Source organism: Cimex lectularius, unplaced genomic scaffold, assembly GCF_000648675.2.
Source record: "Cimex lectularius strain Harlan isolate CLEC.00 unplaced genomic scaffold, Clec_2.1 scaffold330, whole genome shotgun sequence".
Lineage (NCBI taxonomy): Eukaryota > Metazoa > Arthropoda > Insecta > Hemiptera > Cimicidae > Cimex > Cimex lectularius.
Window position 1 is genome coordinate 347,655 of NW_019394173.1, and position 25,650 is coordinate 373,304.

The window sequence follows — 25,650 nt, forward strand, 5'->3', positions numbered from 1 at the left end:
AAATATAAAAAATATGAAAATTAATATGTATATGTTTTAAGTCCTGTTGAGTCTCACCTGGGGTACTTGACAAAAAAGTTGATCTCGATTTGGGGGTTGAAAAAACACGCGTTCACATTTCAGGAAGGCGCGTTGCGACAGACCCGCGTACAAGCGAAGAATGACGGCCCGCAGGGGCCAGGGGATGGTCGGTTGGTGGGGCGGCTCGTCGGGCCGAGTGGGGAGCCTCTTCCCCTTCACCTATTTAAAACTATAAATAGAAGTAATAGCACATGCGCTGCCATTCGTGTTCGTTCTTTGGTCAATAGAACGTCTTCTTTAACAATATAAAACGGCACCGCCTGGCGGTGAGGAAAGGGGTGAGCTGTTCCTTTTGAAAGATCGTCAAGCTACGCCATCCTCTCTTTTGATTCATTAAGACACATTAAACTATCAGAATGATGTTATAGCGTTAGGTAGCCAAAGGCAATAACGGAAACCAAAAGAGCGAAGGAAGTGAGTTGGGGTTGATTCGAACCACGAAGAATCTGACCTACTCTTGACATCCAGAGTAGTGAGTAGGGATGTTCATTTCCTTCAGGAATTTTGAAGGAGGTGCTTATAGGTGTTGTCATGCTCGTGTTATGACAATATTGGATCCTTAGGGTCAGTAGGTTAAAGATGGATGGTAATGAAAAAAAATTGTGTTTATGGATGATACCGGATTAAAGGTTAAAAACGGTTGATTGATGAGTCGGAGTAAGTTGGAGATGGTTAATTATGATTGGTTTTCGGGTGATGGGTAACAATGTATTGGGATGGATGGTAACATAAGGATAGTTAGGAATTCACACCTATCAATGAGTACCTTAGACAAAAGGACAAAATGAAAATGACGAAACAATGGAATTCACTCTTTGGAGACAAGCAGTCCAAGTACCTTCTTGCAAATTTTGGAAAGAAACATTCAGCAGAATGTATCAAAGGAAAAAACTTTAAATACTAACAGAATTCTTAACAGGACACTCCAAAAAGATTAGTATAAGCTAACACGGCGCATGCAGATTATGCAAATAAGCGGGGGAGACACCGACATTAACAAACTATGGTGACACATTCGTCCTCATAAGGAAGTGTTTTGGGATGTAAAATGACCGTAGAAGAAATTCTACCACTGAGACCGGGCCTACTGATTAAGTACTTTAATGAACTAGGACTCACCGGTGTGCTATAACCACAGAACTGAGGATATAATAGTTCACAAGGGTTCAGTAGACATTACACCCCATTAATACATCTACATCTATACGGTAACTTAAAGATTGTTACTGACGGTCAATTAGTTCTAGTTATGGATAATTCAGGGGAGTAAAAAAGATGGTTGTTGATCATGGTAGTGAATACGGATACAGGAATTCGGGTCTTTTTTTGTTCCCAAAGCAATACAGCCTTTTGGTTTATACTTCCCAGTTCAGTGCAATCGACTCGATCCTTTTCTTAAGAAGCACTATGTCATTGGCTGTTGTTGCTACAATTCTTTTCCCTGGGTTTTCTTTGTACCCCAGGTTTATGTTTCCATTGAGCAGTTGCTGATGGTGTGGGTGTCTGTTTCTTCCTCCTCAGAATAATAGTAAATAAAAATAGAAAAGGTTTTAAAATGTCCTTGTAGATTTGACTATTCTATCACTTTAGTATGATATGTAATATGAAGTACATAAAAAAATTATCTCATAAATAAATGTATCGTCGGAAATGAAGGAAAGAATCAAATACCTAATGCATTTTCTGTATTAAACATTTCATTCATTCACTTATTCCTGTCGCTCACAGTTCTTCAAAGTTCTTCCACCCCTCTATGCCAGCTCTACCAAGACTTCCTGACTGCCGTAAGTTTCTTTCCCAGTGATAGTCTCCACGTTTGCCTCGGTCGTCCAATCTTGAGTCGCCCTTGCGGGTCCCACTCTAGGAACGGCACCGTCCATTTTTCTCATGCCCTATTCATATCCATTTTCTTTTACATACTGCAGCATGTATGGCAAGCTGGCCGGTTCTAAATTGACGTTCAGGCCACAATATTCCGAAAATCCGCCCCAGGCGATTGAAAAAACCTGGAGCGTACTCACGTAGATCTATATACATACGACTAACATGACATTTGTTTTAAGAGCCGAAGTTTGGTTCACCTGAAGATGGGTTTTTAAAATCCATATCGGATATAATTGTATAAATTTACAATTGGCTTTCCTGATTCTTCTCTTCATATCGTCCTCAGTACCTCCAAATTTTAACACCGGATTTCCTAGGTAGGTAAAGGATCAACTGCTTCAAGTTTGTCGTCATCCAGCTTTTCCTTTGGTTTTTGGCATTTATTTTGAAGCCTACTGCTTTGACACGTAAGTCGCATATCCTTGGTGCTAATCCTACAGTGTCGACGTCAATCTTTCCATTTTCCATTAAACGCCAATTTTCCTTACTTTCAGGGATGCACGCTTGACAGCATTCAGTGATGCAGGATAAAGAGAGTGGTGGGATGCATCCTTGCTTTGAACTGTTCTGAAAGCTTCCCTTGACGGTTGTATCCTCGGTACGTCCATTTAATAAAGTTAATGATTTTTGTGGGAATGTTATATCTTTCCAGAATGAGTGTCCAAGATCGAAGGCCTTTTAAAAATCTATGAAGGCCAGATTCACCTGGCTCTGTATTTAACATTTGGGATGTGTTTTTGTATCCAATCATCGTTTGTTATTAATATACTCCGAAAACATTTGGTTTTACATAGGATTTTTCATTTAACCCGCAGCTAGTTTGTCTTTTTTCTTGATACAACTTAATTTTGATTGGTTTACGTTTTGTGATTCGATTTTGTTAAACGACTTTGTGGAAGGCAGAACGTCCCAATTTTGCAGGGCAGGAAGTACAAAGGCGATAACAGCCAGGCAGGAAGGAGATAGCGAAAATGTATCTTTTGCATGATACTACGTACGTTTCCAAAAAATTTTTCACACACGATTTCGCTTTGTTTCACTCAACAATAAAATTTTATAAAATTTATAAAAACCGCGCGCTACTACAGAGTATAAATAACAACTCTCGACTTTGATTGATTAAATAAATCCAACAGTTGACAAATAATAGTACAAGTTGATCAGAACGGGTGATGAATGTAGAAGAATGTGGGCCAGTCGTTTAAAAGCAGAATTAGTACCTTTCGACTACTGTTACTACTAGTACAACGGCTATTAAATACAACCACAAACTACCTCTACAACTGTACAACTATGAACTGCACGATTGTCCTATTTCAAGCCCGACTGACCAAATACAACTAATTTATGTCTAGCTCTAACGCAAACTCATCTTCAACCGTAGTATGCACTACTAACCACTCAAACGTACTGCAACTACAACTACAGAATTTTTTCTACGTCTATATCATAGCTTACTGTTTCACTACAACTGTTCTAATTTAAGTACGAACACAAACTTGTTACAAGTACAACTTAACCGACACACTCAAGATGGCAAAATGCTGACAAATGCCGGTAGACCAACCAGCGAGGATAGGCGGACCTAGATAATCAGGTAGATAATCAAATTACAGATTCATCGACCTGCAGTGCACAGGAAGAAATCTCAAGACGCCTTAGACGTTAAAAGTTTACGGCCTCTTTACAATCTTACGCGACCAATATTGGTCTAATCTCCATCATTGTCTAGAACTCTTCGTTAAGCTTAATACGCTTTACAAGATTGCAAAGCTTTGTTAACTATTAACTTTGGGATCACATTGTCAACAATCCTAAAACTATTCAATGCTAAACATCGACATTTGTTATTTGTTTTACAACAACTGTACGAAATACTCCTTTGGTAAGTTTAAACCTTCCGATGGTATTCTGCTTTCGTCATCTCTACAAACTTCTTCCGAAACTGCCAATACAGCCATACACTGCTATAAGACTTTGTAACCAGGAACGACTAATACAACTGGCTACTAATGCTTAACTGGCATAAGGTCACTGTTAGGGGTCGCGAGTTTGTTGAGTTATTCAAACACGTTTCGACTTTGCACGATCTTCAGTAAGGAACTTTCTATCTCTTAAATTGATCGGTTACGTCGTTTATAAAGTTGTCGTTCCATGTTCAACATACTTACTTAATTAGTCTACTGTGTACCTATCTTACAATTTATCACTGTAAATAAATAAATAAATAAGTGCCTAATTTACAATAGCTTGACTTATTGCCTTTAGCTTTTCGAAAGCGAGCTTTTCTTTTATTGGGTCATTTAATTTTGGTGGCCATCTTCCACGAAACAACAATTTCACCGGTTCTATCGCGGGTTCTAAGAGAACACTGTTGAAAATCCTATGTTGGACACTGTCTTCCACTCCGCACTCGGGACAAATGGGGCTGGGTAACTTTTTGAATTTGTAGAGGTATGCTCGGAAATTTCCGTGTCCTGTTAACACTTAAGTTACCCAGAAATCCGGTTTAACCCACTTAGCCTCTCTCTGATTTCTGGGAAGTACTCGAAAGTCAGTTTCCCTTTAGTACTGTTTTCCCACCTGTTCTGCTATATTTTGTCCATCCACTTTTTTTATGAAGACCGTACGTTGCTTTGGTGGTGCCTGCTTTAATACGCGCTCGTGGTATTCTGTGCCTTCCAGGTCCGGATCATGACCCTCTTTTATCTGTCTGGCAGCAATCCGACCTCGGAGAACGATGTCGATCGGCTGGGCATACGCTATAACCTGGAGCGCGTGTATCGAGGTCGTCCGGTACGCTTTGGTTGACAGTTAAGCTATCACTGCTTGCATCCGCCGGCAATTCCAGCTTTTGTACTTGACAATAAATTACAGGCTGGAGAATCAGCCACTCCAGTGTTGGCAGTCCGGTTGCAGACCTCGTCTTAGCCGTCCAGCCACAACAGGTCATTCCAGTTTCCAACGTAGTCAGTTACTAAATTCAAACTCTTTTACACTCTCAAGCATTCTTAAAATTGACTTTCCTATTTACAGACCATGCTCTCAGAAGGAATATTTAGTACTCCATCACCCTTTACACCTATTGTATAATTAACCTAATTGAGGTCAATGGGGTACTCAATATTCCGCCATCGACCCTCACATACTTCACCTTCACTCTCAACACACTCTCTCACACACAATGCAACACACTAACAACCTTGTTTCCTTCAAACCTAGAAACTAGCTGGCGTACTCAACCACAATTCTCCTCGTATCGGGTGGCATTCCTACGCGCTCTCTATATAGAGCCAAGGAATTGCATTCTTGAATTAGGTGGAACTCATGGAGCAACCTTCCTCTGCATGCCGCACAAGTACGCGAGCTTTGGCCCAAAAGTAAGTGCCGTGTGTCAACCTCGCCTACTCTTAATCGGGTGATTGTGGAAATCTCTACATCCTCCAAGTAATAGGTGTTAACTCGAGTTACATGCAATAACACGAAGTTGTCCCAAATAAATGGAGCGAATGAGCCCTCAGCTTCCAGAAGAACTTCGTCAAAGTACTAATCGGACAACCGAGAAGATCTCACCTGGGCAGATGCTTTGGCTAAATCCTGGATGTGCCGCACTCTACCATCTTTTATATGATAATCACGGTAATAGACGTCGATTCCTCCCCATACCATAACGGAATGTGGGAAAAGTCTGTTGACTCAGACGTGGTATCTCCAGGTCACCTCCAAACACGGTCCCGGTAAGCGATAGCCACATACCGAACCGGCACTCATGAAAAGATGGTTCGTGTCCAAGCAAGATGCAGAAGTAGAGAACCTGATGTGGGACGTCTAGAGTAAGCTATTCTCACGAAGCCTTCTGATGACTTTTTAGAGCTCACACTTACAATACGGACCGTTTGGAGTTGACTAACAAGAAAACCGTTAAATGACGGTTATAATAATAAAACTATCGTCTCTAGCCGTTACGGTCGACCACTACCTTAGTACCTTCTCTCGATCGTGACTTCCAGCGTCTTTAGACCACCGTGGTAGAGCGTGGCACATCCAGGACTTAGCCGAAGCATCTGCCCGGGTGATATCTTCTCGACTGTTTAGATTTTAGCCTGCTGGTCTCACTTATACGCAAAATTCTGTTTATTTTAAATACAAATCGGGCTGGATTCGGTTATTTATTTTAAAAATAGCGGAAATTCCATTAATTTCTTTGACCTCCACTAGGAGAAAGCTCTGTGATCTGTGACTGAGGTTTCAGCTTTTGCTATACAACATAACTTTGGTGTATGGAAGTGAAGTCTGAATAATTTTTAAGAAAAATGTCCAGGAGGTGTTTATTAAAACAATGCTATGTAAATTAATGTGGCTTTATGATCTATTTTGTTAAATTATTTGTTTTTTTGAACAACCAAATATATTTAACATTATTTACAATTGTTCTGTCACATTATTTTACAATGGTTTTGTTTGTTTTATTATATAACTGTTTAAATATATAGTTGTTTATGTCATAAACGTTCTTGTTATTTAATTTTACCTGTTTTTCTTAGTGTGATAATTTTATCTGAGAAGTACAAATTTGACTTGACACTGTAAAATATCCAGTCTTGGATATCTTCTAATATTATTGTTTATTTCTTTATTGCAGAGAAAAGTTGCAATGTATGCGACAAGTGTGGCAAGACGTACACGCACAGGTATACGCTGCGCAGGCACATCAACTACGAATGCGGTGTCCAGCCACGCTTTCAGTGCCAAGTCTGCTTGAAGAAGTTCAAACAAAAGTCCAATCTCAAATCACATTACATCACTTGTCATTTGAATTAATTATACTTTTTTTATTTAGTTATTAAATTTTTTGAAATATTTTTTCTTTAATATTGTTTATTTTGTACTGACTCTCGTCCTGCGGTTGTGGGAGAAGTTAGCGCCGTAGCTTTTCACCTTGAATTTTGTCTTTTTGGTATCTACGACGGAGTCGATCGAGTATTTCCATCCTCTTTCTTGTGCAAACTTTACGGCAGATTCTCTGTCGGGGAAATACAACGAGATGTTGGAGAATGAGTGGCCGCTGGAAGAACATTTTGTCAATGTTGTATGGGCTTTTTTGTTCATGGTATGAGAATTTACCTGGAACACCATCCCATTGTTGGGTTGACCCAGCGTTGCTTCGTGTCGAACGACATCTCCCAGTAACCAGTGTTGTCGGTTCCTTGCTGCGTTACGATTTTTGTAACTGGTTTAATCAATGCTGTCGAATTTTTTGAGTACATCTCAGCGTACTGTTCCAAATGTGACATCTAATACAAATAAACATGCTGTATGTAGGGTTTTAATTCCAACAAAACAATCAGGCATTTATTCAATTAATTTAAACTCAAGTCATTTCTGAAGAGGAAGCCTGTATTTAATTGAATAATGATCCTGGTATTTTTTTATTGAAAATAAAACTAGATAGTATGGCTGCACAGAAACCAAAATAAATATAGATAAATATAGGGGGAAAAAGGAAACCAGCATACATTTACAGTCTGTTTGACTTCAATCTTTTCGTTGGACGTTTCCATCTGTTCCAACGGTGCTTGTTCCGCCTCCTTCAGCTCCAAGGCGGCTTCCTTCATCTCGGACCATTCCTTGCATTCTGTCTTTGGAGGCTCGTCACTCATAAAACGCTTTTGAATGCATCTGGAACCAACAATGTATCAGGTCTGTTTTACAGAACATACTTGATTGGTTTCACCTCAGGGCAATACGCTTTAGCATTTTACTCTAAGAAATATTCAGAATAAACCTTTTTCCAAGGCTATTTAGCCAGATTTGGGGTTACTCAATCAAATTTGACCTGTGGAAGGCTTCTAGTTAAAAACCAGATGATTTTTCAAACAATTAAACTACTTTAAAAACAAACAAAAAAAGTTATAAAGAGGAAAAGGCAATTTCTATATTTCTCCAATCATCTATCAAAAATTAAAATTAATTAAAAGTAAATTAATTTCATTTAATTTAGAAAAAAGTATATCTGTTACCATAATGAAGTTTTTTTTTTTAATTCCACCTTTTTGTATATATTTTGTATTGTTTTAATTGTGTGGATTTGTATCATTAAAAGCAGGAGCGAGTTTTTTTTTTCTTTTATTTTTTTATTTTTTGGATCTCAAGACAGGTTTGTGCTGTGACCTGGGGCGTCGGACTGTGGTTCAGCTCAGTGCTTCGAGCCCATCTTGATGCTTTGTCCAATTGCTGAATCGAAGAAGTTCGGCGAGAAGCACAAAGCTCGACGTTAAAACTCGCATAATCAGCTTTCTTCAGCTTCTGAAAAGGCGAATAAGAATAAATATACAGATGTGTTTCCATGTTTAAACAAAAGCTTTAAAACCTGGTGATTTTATTTTATGATTATTACTAACAAATTAATTTTCCAGCCATGAGACAATTAAGGGACAAAATCAATCAATGGAATTCATTTATACTATAATCTTAAACTTAAGCATATAGTACAAAAATATAATAATAATAAACTTTATAACTTAACAGCTTAAGCTAAATGTACAGTTTAAGCTTATAATGAGTATCTTGAATGTTTAAATTTACAATTTAATGTTTTTTCAACTGAATTTTTTAAATTTTTAATTATAATTGTAGCATTTGATCAAGTGCTTTGTAAAACACACATGCTATGTATAACACATAAAATTACAAATGAACAGGTTGCAATAAATTCGGATGACCTACGATTATGAACATACTTGGAGTGTGCTTTTTTCAAAAAACTAAAACTCTCCTCGTGCCTCTCCGCTCACTTCTCATGGCATGAGAATAGCTTTAATGAAGTTGCTATGCCCTAGCCGGTCTAGTGCCTCGCGTTAACAAAGAATTCAGAGAGTCGACATGCTTCTGGTTCTGCTTTGCGTACATTCTCTAGGTTAAAAGCGCAGTGTCCGGAATAAAGGCCTATAATTTTTCTCAAATCTTGTTTGCTTACAGATAAAAAACAGAAGTTCCTTCAGCTTTCTTTTTAAAATATTTAAAAATTTACTTTTGCCCAGTGGTTTTTCCAGCGTATTCTCCAGCGCCCCAATCTTTGATTCGAGTCTCAAGGGTGAGAGTGCTGCCCCTTCTTTGGCTAGTCGGACAGCCTGTTTGTTTCCTGCTATACCTTTAAGTCCTGGAATCCACCTCAAGGTAACTTTGTTGTGTTTTCCTAGAGCCATTAGGCAATATTGACCAGACTAGTTTGGAACTAAAAGCATACACATTTAGCACCTTTATAGTCTGACCTTCATAGTCTAAAAGTATGTACATCCATGCACCTTATTTTTCTTTATCAACACCTACGCACTTTTACTCTCATACATATAGCTTAAGTTTACAACTTATTCTTACATTTAACAGATACAATTTAATCTTACAGTTTATACATTAAAAATGTCCACAATCTAACTGTACAAGTTTAGCTTATTATTGATCCTTACAAAATAATCTTAAAGGTTAAAGGGTAAACTATAACTTAAGACAATCTTACTATACAACTTGAGCTGAATTTTTAAGTTTACAACTTAACCTTACGGTCTTATGGTTTAAAATTAAAACTTGTATCATATTGAACAATTGAAAGTTAATCTTTACATTGTACAACTGAAGCTTAATGATTTATCTTTACAACATAACCTTAAAGCTTAAATTTATGACAAAAGGTAAATCTTTAAACTGTACAATTTAAGCTTATTACAGACTTACAATTCAACTTATGTTTAATATTTACAGTTACAACGTCAGTTTTTTATCATATTGAATAACTCAAAATTAATATTTAAACACAACTCAACTTTACTGATTTATCTTTACAACATAACCTTAAAGCTTCAATTTATGACAAAAGTTTAATCCTTCAACGGTACAACTTATGGCCTAACACTCTCAACACGACACACAACCGTGACACATTTTCATAGAAAACACACAGTTCGAGTGAGTACAAATACTTTGATTAAACCTAAAATTTCTACATTGTGTATTCATTTTCACATCTTACAGGTATTTGAATAATTTAAAAAATGTTTATAAATCCCAGGCCCTGAAGATGATCTCAATAAAGATCAAAACATTGGCGTGATAAAGAAAGTGTTTTTCTAAACCTACATCATACCATACCACATCTCACGATCTCTAATAATCTCTAATAATTAATATTGCACTACTTAAGCGTGTCGGTTTAATTTTACAACTTAAGCTTACAGTTAACCCATTCCTGTGTGCTAACTTAAGTCCAATATATGTCCTAAAACATAACAAAACAATACAAAAAGAAAACCAATTAAATAATTAATTTAAATTGTTTAATGAAGACGTCACAACTCAGTAAATATAAAAACTTAATTAGAGTAGTGGCGATTGATGAAATCTGCTGTCAAATATAAACAATAAAATAAAATAATTGCTTTTATTTTAATATACAATTTTATGCTTTTGTTAAAATATAGTTTTTTATTGTTTTCAGTGTGTAAATTGGTTTTATGAATGAAAGTTAGTTGAATAAAAGTTTGAAAATTAAATAAAATGGTGGCTTTTTTTAAATACAACTTTATGCTTTTGTTAAAATATAGTTTTTGCATTATTGCTTTGTTTTTTAAATATTGTTTTTAGTGTGTGAATTGGTTTCGTGAATGAAAGTTAGTTGAATAAAAGTTTGAAAATAAAATAAAATGGTGGCATTTTTTTGTTTTTTATTATACACTTTTATGCTTTTGTTAAAATATAGTTTTAAAATTGTTTTTAGTGTACAAATTGATTTTATGAATGAAAGTTAGTTGATTGAAAGCTTGAAGTTAAAATAAAAAAGTGGCTTTTTTTATTACCCACTTTTATGTTTTTGTTAATTTTTTTTTAAATTTATTATAACTGTTATTTTTTAATTGTTTTTAGAGTACAAATTGGTTGTATGAATGAACGTTAGTTGAATAAAAGTTTAAAAATAAAATAAAATGGTGCCTTTTTTTAATATACATTTTTATGTTTTTGTTAATTTTTTAAAATTTTTTTATAACTGTTTTATAATTGTTTTTAGAGTATAAATTGATTTTATGAATGAAAGTTAGTTGAATGAAAGTTTAAAAATAAATAATTGGTCAAGCGGACCACGAAATTAGTGAATTTAAAAATAAAATAAAATGGTGGCTTTTTTGTTAAATACAACTTTATGCTTTTGTGAAAATATAGTTTTTGTATAACTGTGTTTTATTAATTGTTTTTAGTGTAAAAATTGGTTTTATTAGAAAAGGTTTGAATAAAAGTGTGAAAATAAAATGGTGGCTTTAATATACTCTTTTATGCTTTTGTTAAAATATAGTGTTTTAAAATTGTTTTTAGTGTACAAATTAATTTTATGAATGAAAGCTTGAAAATATAATTAAAAATGTGTTTTTTTAATATACATTTTTATGTTTTTGTTAAAATATAGTGTTTTAAAATTGTTTTTAGTGTACAAATTGATTTTATGAATGAAAGTTAGATGAATGAAAGCTTGAAAATACAATTAAAAAAGTGTTTTTTTAATATACTTTTATGTTTTTGTTAAAATATAGTTTTTTAAAATTGTTTTTAGTATACAAATTGATTTTATGAATGAAAGTTGGTTGCTTTAATGTACACATTTATGCTTTTGTTAAAAAATAATTTTTTTTATTATTAGTTTTTGTTTTTTTTTAATATTGCTTTTAGTGGTTAAATTGGTTTTATGAATGTAGTTAGTTGAAAGAAAGCTAGAAGTTAAAATAAAAAAGTGGCTTTTTTTATTATACACTTTTATGTTTTTGTTAAAATATATTTTGTTTTATTATAACTGCTTTTTGAAATTTTTTTTAGTGTACAAATTGATTTTATGAATGAAAGTTAGATGAATGAAAGCTTGAAAATACAATTAAAAAAGTGTTTTTTTAATATACATTTTAATGTATTTGTTAAAATATAGTTTTTTTAAATTGTTTTTAGTGTACACATTTATTTTATGAATGAAAGCTAGTTGAAAGAAAACTTGAAATTAAAATAAAAAAAGTGGCTTTTTTTAATATACACTTTTATGTTTTTGTATTATCCTGTTTTATTAATTGTTTTTAATGTAAAAATTGGTTTTATGAGTGAAAGTTTTGAATAAAAGTGTGAGAATAAAATGGTGGCTTTAATATATACTTTTTTGTTATTGTTAAAATATATTTTGTTATTATTACTGTTTTTTTAATATTGTTTTTAGTGTGTAAATTGGTTTTATGGATGAAAGCTTGAAAATACAATTAAAAAAGTGGCTTTTTTAATATACATTTTTATGTTTTTGTTAAAATATATTTTGTTTCATTATAACTGCTTTTTGAATTTTTTTTTAGTGTACAAATTGATTTTATGAATGAAAGTTAGTTGAAAGAAAGCTTGAAATTAAAATAAAAAAGTGTCTTTTTTTAATATACACTTTTTGTTTTTTTATTATATTGTTTTTTATTAATTGTTTTTAGTGTAAAAATTGGTTTTATGAGTGAAAGTTTTGAATAAAAGTGTAAAAATAAAATGGTGGCTTTAATATATACTTTTGTGTTTTTGTTAAAATATAGTTTTTTATTATTACTGTTTTTTTAATATTGTTTTTAGTGTGTAAATTGGTTTTATGAATAAAAGTTAGTTGAATAAAAGTTTGAAAAGTGAAGATTTGGCGCTGCGGTCAGCGCGTGCCGCTGGAGTTCGCCCCGTTCGCCGTTCAATAATCGCCTGCACGGATTGGAAAATCTGTAAAGGAAAATCGTGGAAAACCTTTTCCCAATTCTTTAAAATCGGCCTTTTCGAAAAAAGAAAAAATCATTTTTCGTCCAGCCGCGTCAGTTTGTCAAACCGTATTTAACACGGGATCGTAAAACGTCGAGACGGTGCCGCCCGGATCGATCAGTATCTCACTGTCGGCGGAGCGCTTTACGTCTCGGCACCGGTCGACGGACAATCGGTGGATCTTTTCGTCGGCTTTTCCGTGTTTTCTTTTTTTTCTACCCGGCACAAAACCCAGGAACGGCGCCGTTTTTCCACGTGAAAATGAACCCGGCGTGGACGCCGGACAGACGCTGAACGACGTTTCAACCCGACAAAGGTCTGTACGACTGAAATTTTATCCAACTCTTCCTGTTGTCCTTTACCCAGCCTTCGGTGACGAAAGCATGCTCGTCGTGCCTCCATTGATTTCACCCACTTTCTCCGACGGCCAGTTTTTCCAAACGAATCCGTCGTTTTTGTGATACGAATAGCTTTTCCGGGATTTTCCCCGCTTTTCCGGCCTTTTCCATCCCTCCCGATCCTCCTTTCGTCATTTGTTTGAAAACTCAGTTTTCTCTCGGGCGCGAGGCCTAAAGGTTATAAACATGCTCGTTTCCTCCATTCTCTATCTTTTACTTCGGCCTATTTTTTCCTTTCTTTTACGAAATCCTCGTGGGAAAATAAACGGCCTCGATTTTTATCAGTAGAAAAGGCGAACAAAAACATACGACAAATGTCGAAAGACTCAATTCAAAACGTTATAAAATTAAAAAAAGGAAAAAAAAAGAAAAACTCATAAATTGACAGATAACCAAGACTTTTCCTCCCCCCGCTTTGATTCCGATCCAGTTTTTCATTTGTTTTCCATTAAAAAAAAAAAATAAAAAAAAATAAAAAATTAATCAATTTTTCTAATTTTTTAATATATTAAAGAGTGCCAGGTAAAACTAAAATGACAAAAAAATAAAATTTACCACCCCCTCCGCAAAAACAGCCCTCTCATGGAACAAAAATTCATCCCTGATTGTCAAAAATGGCGGGAAACCTCCATGTCATACATGCAGTCTAATTATAGTTTAAAAAAAGTAATTTTAGACGGACATCTTTTATTCTAGGTTCTTGATTTTTTTTCTATATTAAATGCAATCCTTGCGTAAAACATGTTCAGGTTCATCTTCGAGATCTTTAGGGCTTGTGTAGCACTCTTGTACCGGCTTTGGTCTATGAGTTATGTCCTTGGCTTCGTGTAAGTATGCTTTTTTCTAACACAACATACCAGACTTATCATTTACTCATAGATTGTGATTAATATCATGTTTATTATGAAACTGATAAATCACGATGTGGGCCAATAATTTGATTTCAATTATGAGCTGATAGTTGAAAACGAAAATCATTTGATCGGCAAGTTCCTAAACCTGCTTGGTTATCTTAAGCAGTGAGCGTAAAACATGTACGGGTTTGTCTTTATTAACACAAAGTAAAATAAAGATGGTTGGTTGATCACACGCAATAAATTCGCCAGAACCAACTTACTGCCTTGTGAAAATTGGGTCATGCTACTACCAACATAAGAATCTTAAAATTAAGTCCTTTTAGTAAGTTAAACGATTGTGCGGGTGCAAAGCAGAGTCAGTTTTGATGTGATCAGTTTCGATGAAAAAAATTTTGTAATATCCTTGTGTCTGCCGGGTGGTGTCTCAGATCTACCGGTTTCCCCGACCTCGTTGCTTTGGTTTGTCAGTATTTTCATGAAACAAAAATACATTTTTAATATATGTTCACAAATTAAAAAAAAAAAAAAATACAGTGGATATCATTTTCAACATACATGAAGAGACCATAGGTTTTGTACGTTGTAACCGATGTCCGCTGTATTGAATATATCGTTTACAACGTACATGTATGCTATATCCAATATGGAGCAATACGAGTAGATGTGTTGTGGAAGATGGAGGGGGATGGTAACCCAAACATAATGTATATACATATGTATATATTGAATGAAACAAAAAAATCTCTTTTAATGCATACAAAAATCTATCTGCATTCACATTCTTTCACTTAGGTAGGCTATAATGTAATTTTTTAAACATTTCCTACATTTGTAAAGAATTCAGTGATTTTCTTCTAGGATTTATTTTTACATTCTGTACAAAACATTGTCGATGACAAGATCGAAAATGTTTCTCTGACGGCCTGAGAGGTATCATTTGAATGTTTGTATGCCCTGAGTGTCGAGCGCACTGCATGCGATTCAGCAGTCGGAATATTGTCGAAATTTTCTGCCCTTCTGTTTCGGGTATGGATGCTGTGGGTTGCTGTACGACGACCTGAGGTATTCTGGATTATAGGTTCATCAGCCAATTCCTCACTTGTCATGACATCCGTCTCCACTTCAAGGAACTCGTCGATTGGCAATTAGCACTGATAACATACAATGCATATTAATAGTGCTGAAGTGAAGGTGACTAACAACGACCCAGAGGCAGAATTTGCGTCCGTTGTATGCTGTAACTGATATTTTTCTTCCCCCCTTGGGACCCAAAAAGTCTACATTGTAAACGGTGTTAATGTAATTTCTCCTATACCATTTCACAGTGCCGGAGATTTTGTATTCTTTAACCGGTATGTTCTATCCAATGTCATGGTAAACGATATTTGATTTTATCATAGAATAAAAATTTGAATCTTTACAAAATATACATTGAGAAAATGGTATAGTTATATTCTAATCTGACAGATCTGGATAGAGAAACCAACCAGTGCTGGAACTCTTTTATTTTATTGGGTGGGTAAAGATAGAAGGTCACGAGGCCATCGTCTTTTTCAACGCCGTTGAGGATTGTAAGGGCATTGAGGAAAAAATAGGATTAGTGGGATAGTTTCGAGTGGAAATTGAGGAAACGTGTTCGGATAAGGCCTTTCACAAAAGGATTTTTAAGATCTTTATGGATCATTTGATTGGTGGCGTAGAAGTGACCATTGAGGGGCAGGGAACTAGATTAAAAAGATTGAATTCGTTGGATGTTGAATGATTTGACCTAACAGTTCACAAAAATAACTTTAATGTTTAATGTTTGAATTGAGATAATGAAAGAATATTTCATAAAATCTAAATGCTTTTGACATTGAGTTGATGCTTTTGGTGTAGGTCTGCGGGTTGTTGAACTCTTGTTGAACTGCACTGGATGAATTGATGTGCCGGTTCAGGTTTTGGCAAAGTCTGCAAAAGTGATATTCAGTTTTCCAATTTGAACCTAATCCGGAGGAATTATGAAGTTTTAAGTGAATCACCGAACTTGAAAACATCTCATTCATCTTATTTATTTTATCTCTTGATAGACAATGATTAAAGATTTCATTGTTTTATATAAAACTGACCTTCAAGGTGGAACCAGCGTCAATCATTGTTAGGTACAACCTCCCAGGGAATCGATGATTTTGGCTTTGACACAGTGCTCATCACTTTAAGGTAAAGGTCTCAGGTTCGAATCCAGCGGCCCTGGATTCAAATCCGCCATACTTAAAAATGTCTTTTTTTCCCCTTTCAAAAACACAGACACCCCGAGGGTTGATAAGTTCTCTGCTGTTGCGAGCCCTTGAAAAAAAGAAGAAAAAAAACTTTCTAGATAGAATTGAAAAAAGGAAATTGGTTTATCAAGAAGGCTAAACAATCTTTTTTTATTTATAAATCCTACTTATCAGTGATTATCAATGTCTAAAACTTAAAGTTTGTTGCAAATTTGTTTATTTATTTTTCCCCAGGATGCCTGCACAGAGCGGGGATCTGATCGGGGCTGCCCTGCAGCACTCGATATCGATCGTGAAGAAATCAAATTCCAGCGATTCAGTCGATTGCAAGCTTCTCGCCAGTGCAAAGAGGGTTTTGACATCGGAGATAAAATACATCAAGACGTCCGGATGCGGCAACCCGACGCTCGCAGACCTCAAGTCAAAATACATAAGCCTCGGGCAGACTGCAGGAGGTCCGGCTACGCCCGTTAAGCCCACCCCGTCCCCTTCGACGTCTTGGACTTCACCTAGCAAAGAAGTCAAAGCGCAGGAGTTGCCACAGCCTAAACGGGTGCTCTATCCGCCTGATGCCGTCCAACTCGGCTGGAAGGGCAACGTACCTGTCGGCGCCGGATTTATCAACCTCGGAAACAGTTGTTACTTAAATTCAACCCTTCAGGTAATTTATAAAATTTATTAACAGAAATGATTAACATATAAGATTAACAAAACTGTTTTCAGGCTCTCTTTCATGTCCCGGCTTTTGTCAACTGGCTGTCAAGCGATTCGGCGCATTTTTCAAAATGCGAATCCATGAGTAAGTCCGACCTTTGAAATAATATAAAAATTATAAATATTAAATTGGTTTAAAAAAAATTGCAGATGGCCTCACACACAGCGAATGCCTTATTTGTGCGATGGCCAAAGTCCTTCAGGCGACGCACAAGTCGACAGGTTCAGCCATCAAACCTTTGGGCATTTATTCCAAACTGAAAGGTATTTTAATGATTAATTATTATCGAGAATAAATTATAATTTTTTTGTGTGTTCATTTAGCAATTTGTAAACACCTCGTACACGGCCATCAAGAAGACGCTCACGAGTTCCTTCGTTATTTGATCGAAGGGATGGAACGTTCTTATCTCTCACTTTTTAACGGAATTAAGTACGAAATTTTATTTTATATCATACAATTTTTGTACATATTTTAAAATAATATTTTAATTATTTTTACAGATTAGACAGTTATAGTAAAGAAACTACACCTCTGAACCAAATATTCGGTGGTTATATGAGGACCGAAGGTAATAAATATTATAGAAAACATAAATTAATTTTATTTTTAAAATTTTTATTAATAAATTTCAGTGGCGTGCTTGGAATGTCATCACATATCGACGACGTTCCAACACTTCCAAGACATCCTTCTTGACATAAGGCAGGCGTCGACAGTCGAAGAGGCCCTCGACGGTTATTTCTCGAGGGAGAGGCTTGGCGACGGTGACCAGGCTTACAAATGCGAACAGTGCAAAAAGCGCGTCGCAGCCACTAAGAAATTCTCAATCGAGAGGCTACCTAAAGTCCTGTGCATACAACTGAAAAGGTTTTTATTTAATAACAATAAAAAAAGTGTCTGATTATGTATTTCCTTCAGAGTCACTAGAAACTATCACTCCTTTGATATTAATTTGTGCACCGTTAATATTTTTCAAAGGTTGAACAACAGGTTTGATATAGTCACATACTTGAGCAACACAAAGTTAAATTAGTTTCTTCTAGTGACTTATTGTGGGAAATTACAGATGGGAAAACCGCTCACCCAGTGAAATCAGCTGTTTTTCATAGATCACCGCTGGCGCTTACCATAATTCCATGCGTAAAGTTTGCCTGGTTTTATGATTTTCGGTGTGCCAACGCCAGGGTCAATAGTAAAGATTGAATTACAGGGTGTTATATGTTTATGTGAAAAAAATGACGAACTGTTCAATGTTTTGTATTATTGCCCTTAATAAATTTCAATAACAAAAAATAAAGAATGCTGAACTTTTTGTTATTTTGTTCACATAACAGTTGTTAGACTTTTTAGGGTATTTTTTATGAAAAAATTAAAATACAATTTTAACAATTACAATAATAATTGTAATTTTTTTTAAAACTATTATTATTATTTTAATAAAAGGAAAAATTTAAAAATAAAAGGCACTGTAAGGGAAACAGAATTTATTCAATCCAATTATTTCTTTTCTAAAATTATATTTACTCTTCTTTCTTTTAAATTGAATCTTCAAACTTAAATTTTTACAAAAAAATAAAATCAATTCTTCTTGAAACAATAAAAAAAAACTTAAAATATAATTAAGAAGTATTTAAACTATTGTTAAAAAAAAAAAAAAAATTGTATGCACAATCCCCAAGGAATAAAATTAAGGAAATATGGAATAGGAAAAAACTCACACGATGAATGCCGTTTTCCTGATGTTTTCTCATAAGATGATTCTTCACAAGCCAAGTTGAAGCAGCTACGTTCGAGCTGGTTTGTTCGCACGCGTCTCCCCATGGAAAAAATCCTGTCCTCCGCCTTTCAGCCTTTCTGCTAATTCGAAACTGCTTCTGCTTCTAATTTGAAACAAAAGGGGCTACAATAATATTCAAATTAACAAGAGGAAAGATAAATCATAATAATAAACTTCATGCAGGTGCGACATTTTTTGTCAGTCGTGGTGGTCTACCACCAACTCATTCTCACGCGTTTTCATCCAATATCTCATCCTGATACTTTGAAATATGTGTGCTTTTGATAGATGCTCAAACACAAATGTTTAAACATTGAAAAAATTATACAAAATAACGAATAACAGCTAATACAAGATCAACAGACAATATAAATCTTTTGAAGTAAATGTAGTACGCATGAAAAAATGAAACCTGTGTAAGACATTACTGAGTACCGGTTGAATCATTAGGATTAGATGGATGTCCTCAAGGTTAGAGAAACGTGACCTAAAGAAGGTGAAAAACACCCGGTTCCTTGTCATGACACCTTTGAAGGACCTCGGCACGGAGCCTCGTAGACCTTGGACGAGGGCTGCCTCCACCAGCCGAGGACTCACAGGGCCATGTCGAATGTGCGATACATTTGCTTGTACAAAAACATTGTTTTTCACCAGTGTGATATTTTTGATACAAAGTCTCTACTGGAGATTTGCGCTGTGAAGTCATTAGTGGATATATCACACATGCGATATTTTTGCTTTGAAAAGTCACAGGTGAACATATCACATGAAAACGGAGGTTTATAGATTTTTTTAATGTTCTGAACATGTACTGATACACTGCTGAAGGTGTCATTAGGTAAATGCACTTTGATTGTTATTTATTGTTGTGTGATTACCAAATCTTGGTGGTCGTGTACAATATTCTGTTTTTGTTTTGTTCCATAGATTCGGTGCGATGGGCGGGAAAAATAACAAGCACATCGCGTTGAAACAATGCCTCGACATAACAAAGTACCGGCACAGGCCGCCGCCGGCCAACCAGACATTTAGGTACAAATTAGTCTCGCTTGTAACACATTTAGGACATTCGTCAAGTTGCGGCCACTACACGGCGGTCGGCCAGGGCTCGGCAGGCAGTTACTATCTTTTTGACGACAGCATTGTAAGTAAAATGATAAAATTGAAGAAAAATGAAAATACTGGTGTTTATTTTATTTTATTTTTTTAAATTTCAGGTAAGGGTGCTTTCAATTCCAAATGTTTTAAATAGTAATGCGTACATCTTAATGTACGAATTAGACAACAATCAGACACCTGTGAAGGATCAGTCAGTGACGCAAACAAACAAACTAGTCTTAGAAAGTTCCAATTTAACAAATGGTTTAAGTAATGGTATGTTTTTGTTTTTTTAAAAATAATTATTTTATCATCCATTCGCTTAAATGTAATATTGGTTTTAGGTTTTAGCCCCCAGCCGAGTAAGACGCTGGTGAATGGCGTATCATCCGGCAGTTGCACTACATACACCCAGCAGGAGAAATCAAGCCCGACGTTAGAAAGGTAAGTTTAGCCTTAAATCTGACTTTTCCTGTAATTAAAAGTGATTGTATTTCAGGCAGTCGCCGGTGAAAGTCGGCTCGGCGATTGAGAAAAAGACGGCGCTTCCTTTTTTGATAGAAGTGCCTTCGCCTTTCAGCAGGTCGCCCTCGCCTTCTAATACGCTCTTATTGACGCCGCCCGTAGCGAGAAAGGCGCCTTCAAAAACGCCCAGCCCCGTTCACTTTCAGCCGACGACCTCTAGGGTGAAATCGCCTCAAGCAGTACGGTAGGTTTTTATATGACAAAAAAAAAAAAAATTGTACATTGATATATTTTTTCTGTATTTAGAGGGACAGAAAGTCTAGTACCTTACTTGTCCGGTTCGAGTGACAGCGAGTCAGGAAGCCCGCTTAGGACCACGCCTGACACCGTACGCCCTGAAGGCCCGTCTCAACAGGAACAGCCAAACTCTCCCAAGAGAAAGCCGGTTGTGAAAGAGCGAGATGGCAAACCGAGGAAGAATGGCTGTCTCTGTGACACTGCCGAAAGAGAGCCTGGTAAAAATTACATTTGCCGATTTTCAGATTTTCGCTAATAAAACTTCCCATAATGTTTAAAAAAATTAAATTATTAATTAATATTTTTTAAATTAATTATCATTATGAATGCATAATAAGAAAAAGTAGTGTTGGAAAAAAAATCTACCCATAAAGGCAATTATAATAAAACCAGCCGATCTTTTATTTTTCAAGGTGTTTTGTAGAAGCACGGTTTAAAAAAATAAAATGCGATTCGACAATAGAAAGAGTGAGAAAAAAATTGATTTAATCTCGTCGTTTCAGAGAAATCGAGGTCGCCCAGCACAAAGTCGGACGACGAACCGACTCCGTCCGAGGAACTGGAACGAAGCTGGGAAGTGTCGTCGAGAACCGACGCAAACTCACCTGCTGGAAGCGTATCAAGCGGATGGTGGAGTGTCACTACCAGGTACATGATCTGCTTAATTAATATTATAAATTGCCATTTACCATAATTTATAATGTATAATCCAAATCATTGTGATGTCTAGTGTTTAACCATTGCTAAACTATCATTTATAGATATTATTTTTAGTACAATATCTGATATTTATTGTTAATAAACCATCTTCATTACATCAGACCTATCATCACAAACCTTAACCAGCTATCTATGATAGCCATAATGACTAAAAACAACCCAGCCTGACAATTTTTACATAATATTTTTATATTCCCCCCCCCAGCTCTGATAAAGAAAAGAGTCCTGAAAGGCAGGAAGAGAAAAAATCCTCCTCGTACCCATCCGACCGAGAGAGAAGCAGAGAAAGGAGCCACCAGGATAGGGACAGAGATAAAGAACGGCCTTGGGATAAAGACAAGGGCAACAGCACAGTCGATACGCTTACGAAAATGTCCCATCGGGGTTTCGGGCCATCCGGTAATTATTAAAGAAATTTTTGAATTTTTGTCAAAACTATTGTAAAATATTGTTTTTCTATACAGTGACTTCCTGGAACGGCAGTAAGAGCGAGCTGGACAAGGAGGTCGAGTCGGACAGAGTGTCATCGCTCAAAAGGCCGTTGAGCAGCTACGACAGTGACTTAGACAGGGGCCGTGTAAAAAAGGTCAAGAAGTACAACGGCCACGACCACGCCAAGGACAAGACGAACAAATTCCAAGAATACCAGAACCGGAAAAATGGCTCTAGTGGCTACCGGCAAAATAATTTATACCGTCAATACTCGATTGAAAAGGCAAAATTCAATAGAAACTACAGGTGGCAGCATTGAGGTATTGTAACTTTTTTTCTTTCGTTTCAATGTTAATTATTTATTCGTAAATAGAAGTGTACTCAAATAACTTGTTTTGTCACAAATAAATACACAAACTCATAACCCTCATAATGCCTCAACATACAAATTTTTGGAGATTTTGGCCAGGTGTGCAAAATTATGCAGGTTTTGAACAAGCAGTCAAAAGTATTTTTAATATTTATGAAATAAAGAAAATTATTTGAAATATTTTCTGTGCCAACATGTGACAAACGCTTTTATTCTGCTGACATAAATATCTTTATTTCGACTCACACTACAAGTCTTGGAAGGGGTTTTCGGCTTCGCCTCGTTCTCTAAAAAGTTTATCCCTCAAGAAGTGATTAAAAAGCCTAAAAAAGTGAGTCATCCTTAAAAAAAAAGTGAATGTGGTGGGTGCGGTAAGGTTTCATATCCTAAGTCCTTACGTTTCTGCAGTGTTGGCATTGCGACTTGTGCCTTGACATTATCATGAAGAAGAATTGGCCCCTTACGGTTTACCAATGGTTAGGTTCACCATAATTCAGAAAATTATAGCGAACAACCCCAGCAGTACACCAAACAGTCACCAACCTTTTTTCGGTGTAGATTTGGTTTCAGGAAGTATTTTGGTGCTTCATCCTTGTCCAACCACTGACCACGTCTCCTGTTATCATAAAGAATCCATTTCTCATTGCACGTGATGTTTGATCGAGAAATTGTGGCCCAACAGAACAGACGTGAAAATTTCAAACTGCCTATTTCTTTGGGCTTCAGTTAGTTCGTGTGGTATGCAATTCGTGACCTTTTTACTTTACCAATTTCCTCCAGATGGTGAACAATGGCTGAGTGGTCAACACTAAGCTCATCTGCAATTTCCTGTCTTGTTTTACATGTTTCTTCAATCAACATTTTGTGTTGGTCATCGTCCTTCCCTGTCTTCGAGACCGAAATCTCAAAGGCGAAATCTCTGAAACGATCGCTGCACCATGCATTCGCTAATGCTTCCCTGCCCCAAAGTATTGATGTAACATGCAGTTTGTGCCTCACTTTGCCCAGGTTTAAATTCGTATAAATAAATTCGTTGGAAATCTAGTTTGGAAATATTTAATTTCGCAGGTCCTCACTCTTACAAAATTCTATATAAACTAAAATGTTTTGTATAAAAGGTAACAGTTAAAAAGTATTTACCATAATGCATAAATTAGATTTGAGGATTTCGCTTTGTTTCACAATAAATTTCATCTGCAAAAATAAAACAAATTTTCAAAACCTGCATTAATTTTGCACCAATCCATTAAATAAATTGAGTTCTATATTTTGTTTTTGAGAGCTGGATTAATTTCATTCAATAGAGAAAATTGATTTGAGGTACGAGCATTTTGTCTTAGCTTGATTTTGGAACAAATTAAACTCGTTCTCAACGTACCACTGTACTTGTACTGGTTTTAATGTTCAGCTAATAAATATGTGAATTTTTTTTTTTAAATCCACTTCCTTGCTGTACGTAAGTGAGACCCCATGCCAGCTTATCATGACCATTCAATTGTTATTTTTAATTGCCAAAAATGGGATGCTCTTAAAGCCTTTTGAAAGACCTAGGGAAGTAACATAGATTTTTTTTCTAAGCTATTTCATTAGGGCTCCCTTTGTCATTTACTCCTTCACATATGTACATTAAAAATACAGACATTTATATGTACATGTATGGATAATCATACATTCAAAGGCAAAAAAAAGGACACTTGTATTTATTTGTTTATTTTCCATAATGACTAGGTATAAAGATTAATAGTTGACTTAAAACATAAACCAACATTAATAAATTATTGTTTATCTTTATAGAGTGTTTACTAATCCTTACACTCTTTAGATTAAAAAAAAAAAATTCATTCAATTTCATCTTTACCATAGCCAACTTTTCCAGTGAGTTAATTGGTTTTTTAAATTGTTTTCTTTGATGAAACAATAAAGTTAGCAAAAAATGATTTTTTTTTTAAATAATGATTTAAAGTCAAAAAGATTTCATCTGGATGTAGTGTATGTTACATAGCACAAGTCCTGGGTGTGCCGCATTCTACCATCCACGGTTGTTTAGGGCCACCAGATGTCTTGATTTATGAGAAGGTAGCATTCCACGATGTACGACGGTTAGAGACGATCGTTTTATTGTTTTTACTGTACTAGAGAACTGTCTAATGGCTTCCTTGATAGGTAGTCAATTGCAAACAGTCTGTCATGTAAGGGCGAGCTCGAAAAAAAATCATTAGGTTTCGTGAGAATAGCCTAATCTCTAGACGACCTGCTTCAGGTTAATACAGGAAAGGCATTGAGTAGAAAAGAGCAGAAGGGTCTGTTCTCTTCATAGATGAGAGCCAGTTTGGTTTGTGGCAATCAGTTGTTTCATCTAAATCACAGCTTTTTTCAAAGATAGTTATGGTATGGGGTTGAATCGACCTCGTACCGAATTGATTATCATACGGAATGGATCTTAGACTGCACTAACAAAGTTCTTCTGGAAGCTTTGGTCTCATTGTTCTATTTATTGAAGACAACTTTTTGTTATTGCACAATAACGGTCGACAGCTTCAAGTTGTAAATTACGTGGAGGAAAGAATTGGCGAGCTCGTTCTCCTGACATGATTCCCATAGACTTAAGGGACATGATAAAGAGACGGTCCAACAAGCATCGAACAGCTTCAAATCGCTTTTGTTAAAACAGCATTTTTCCATCAAAAGACAGAATCCGATCGCTTATTTACTCTAAAAGACTTAACGCCCTTTACAAGGCCAGATGAGTTAATATGCGTTATTAAAACTAGGTAACAAATTATTAGTTAAATTTTAATCTATCACTAAATGATTTCCTGTTATTGCGGTGAATTTTCTTTCATACCGTCATAATTAAATAATTTTTATTAAAACTCGTGAATTTCTTCTCATTTAATAAGCATGGTTTAATTAATATAACAATAAAAATACATATATTTTGAAATAAACAACAAAATATGAAGGCCCAATTTTTTTTTGTCGTTGAATTTTGTCTACATTTTTGTAGATCCACACATATACATGTATGTCATATGCACATAAAAAAATTCTTTTTCAAATTAGTAAAGGTTTAGTTTTTTATACACATTTATGCATATAGACACTGACGTATGCATAGGCACTTATACACTTCGGCGTATTGCACTAGGTTAATTTTTGTTTTTCTCTTGGTTTAAAATTGTAGATACTGCGATCGGCGTCGACCGAACTAATATGTACAAAACGATATTTTAACTACCTCCGTTGAAGAGAGAAGAAGAGGAAAAAGAAGAAAAAATGTCAGAGTGGATGTTTTTATTCTACCAGCACTTTTTTGGAAAAATTTCTTTTTTTTTGTTATATTATTTTTTTTTTTTAACTTATTGAATCATTTCAATGACTTAACCCATTTTTATTATAATCGACCTTGTCAGCCTTTGGGTATATACAGTCATTTTTTTTTTTTAAATTGTAGTAATAAAAATAATCAATAATAAAAAAGAGAAAAAAAAGTGT

At 35.4% G+C, this 25,650-nt stretch overlaps 3 protein-coding genes and 1 long non-coding RNA gene across 6 annotated transcripts in view; 2 read left to right on the plus strand and 2 right to left on the minus strand.

The window, feature by feature from the left end:
* Window positions 1–202, minus strand: part of LOC106663186 (chitooligosaccharidolytic beta-N-acetylglucosaminidase) — a 36,605-nt gene extending 36,403 nt beyond the window's left edge. Inside the window, exon 1 of the mRNA XM_014387837.2 lies at window positions 58–202. The gene's annotated coding sequence lies outside the window, so the exon portion shown is untranslated. The remainder of the gene's footprint in view (window positions 1–57) is intronic.
* Window positions 1–6,837, plus strand: part of LOC106663188 — a 48,650-nt gene extending 41,813 nt beyond the window's left edge. For both annotated transcript variants that reach the window (XR_001340004.2, XR_002910885.1), the window contains exon 2: window positions 6,608–6,837. This is a non-coding gene — a long non-coding RNA (uncharacterized LOC106663188). The remainder of the gene's footprint in view (window positions 1–6,607) is intronic.
* LOC106663187 (NADH dehydrogenase [ubiquinone] iron-sulfur protein 4, mitochondrial-like) lies at window positions 6,833–7,853 on the minus strand. The gene is made up of 4 exons (XM_014387838.2): window positions 7,700–7,853; window positions 7,482–7,644; window positions 7,090–7,259; window positions 6,833–7,030 (listed from the first exon to the last, which is right to left on the minus strand). Exons 1-4 carry the CDS (start codon window positions 7,720–7,722, stop codon window positions 6,844–6,846), a joined length of 543 nt encoding a protein of 180 aa, XP_014243324.1. The 5' UTR covers window positions 7,723–7,853; the 3' UTR covers window positions 6,833–6,843.
* A 5,025-nt stretch (window positions 7,854–12,878) lies between these two features.
* LOC106663094 (ubiquitin carboxyl-terminal hydrolase 36) lies at window positions 12,879–25,461 on the plus strand. Of its 2 annotated transcripts, none has more exons than XM_014387669.2 (16): window positions 12,879–13,081; window positions 16,513–16,939; window positions 17,002–17,077; window positions 17,143–17,256; window positions 17,317–17,425; window positions 17,497–17,564; window positions 17,629–17,863; window positions 19,701–19,917; window positions 19,991–20,147; window positions 20,216–20,315; window positions 20,371–20,580; window positions 20,643–20,851; window positions 21,137–21,281; window positions 21,559–21,752; window positions 21,818–22,105; window positions 25,340–25,461. In XM_014387669.2, the coding sequence occupies exons 2-15, from the start codon at window positions 16,514–16,516 to the stop codon at window positions 22,102–22,104; spliced, it is 2,547 nt and encodes an 848-aa protein (XP_014243155.1). In that variant the 5' UTR covers window positions 12,879–13,081; window position 16,513; the 3' UTR covers window position 22,105; window positions 25,340–25,461. The 2 variants fall into 2 exon arrangements, with proteins under 2 accessions (XP_014243155.1, XP_014243154.1); XM_014387668.2 differs by lacking the exon at window positions 12,879–13,081 and adding an exon at window positions 13,830–13,990.
* Window positions 25,462–25,650: the final 189 nt, after the last annotated feature.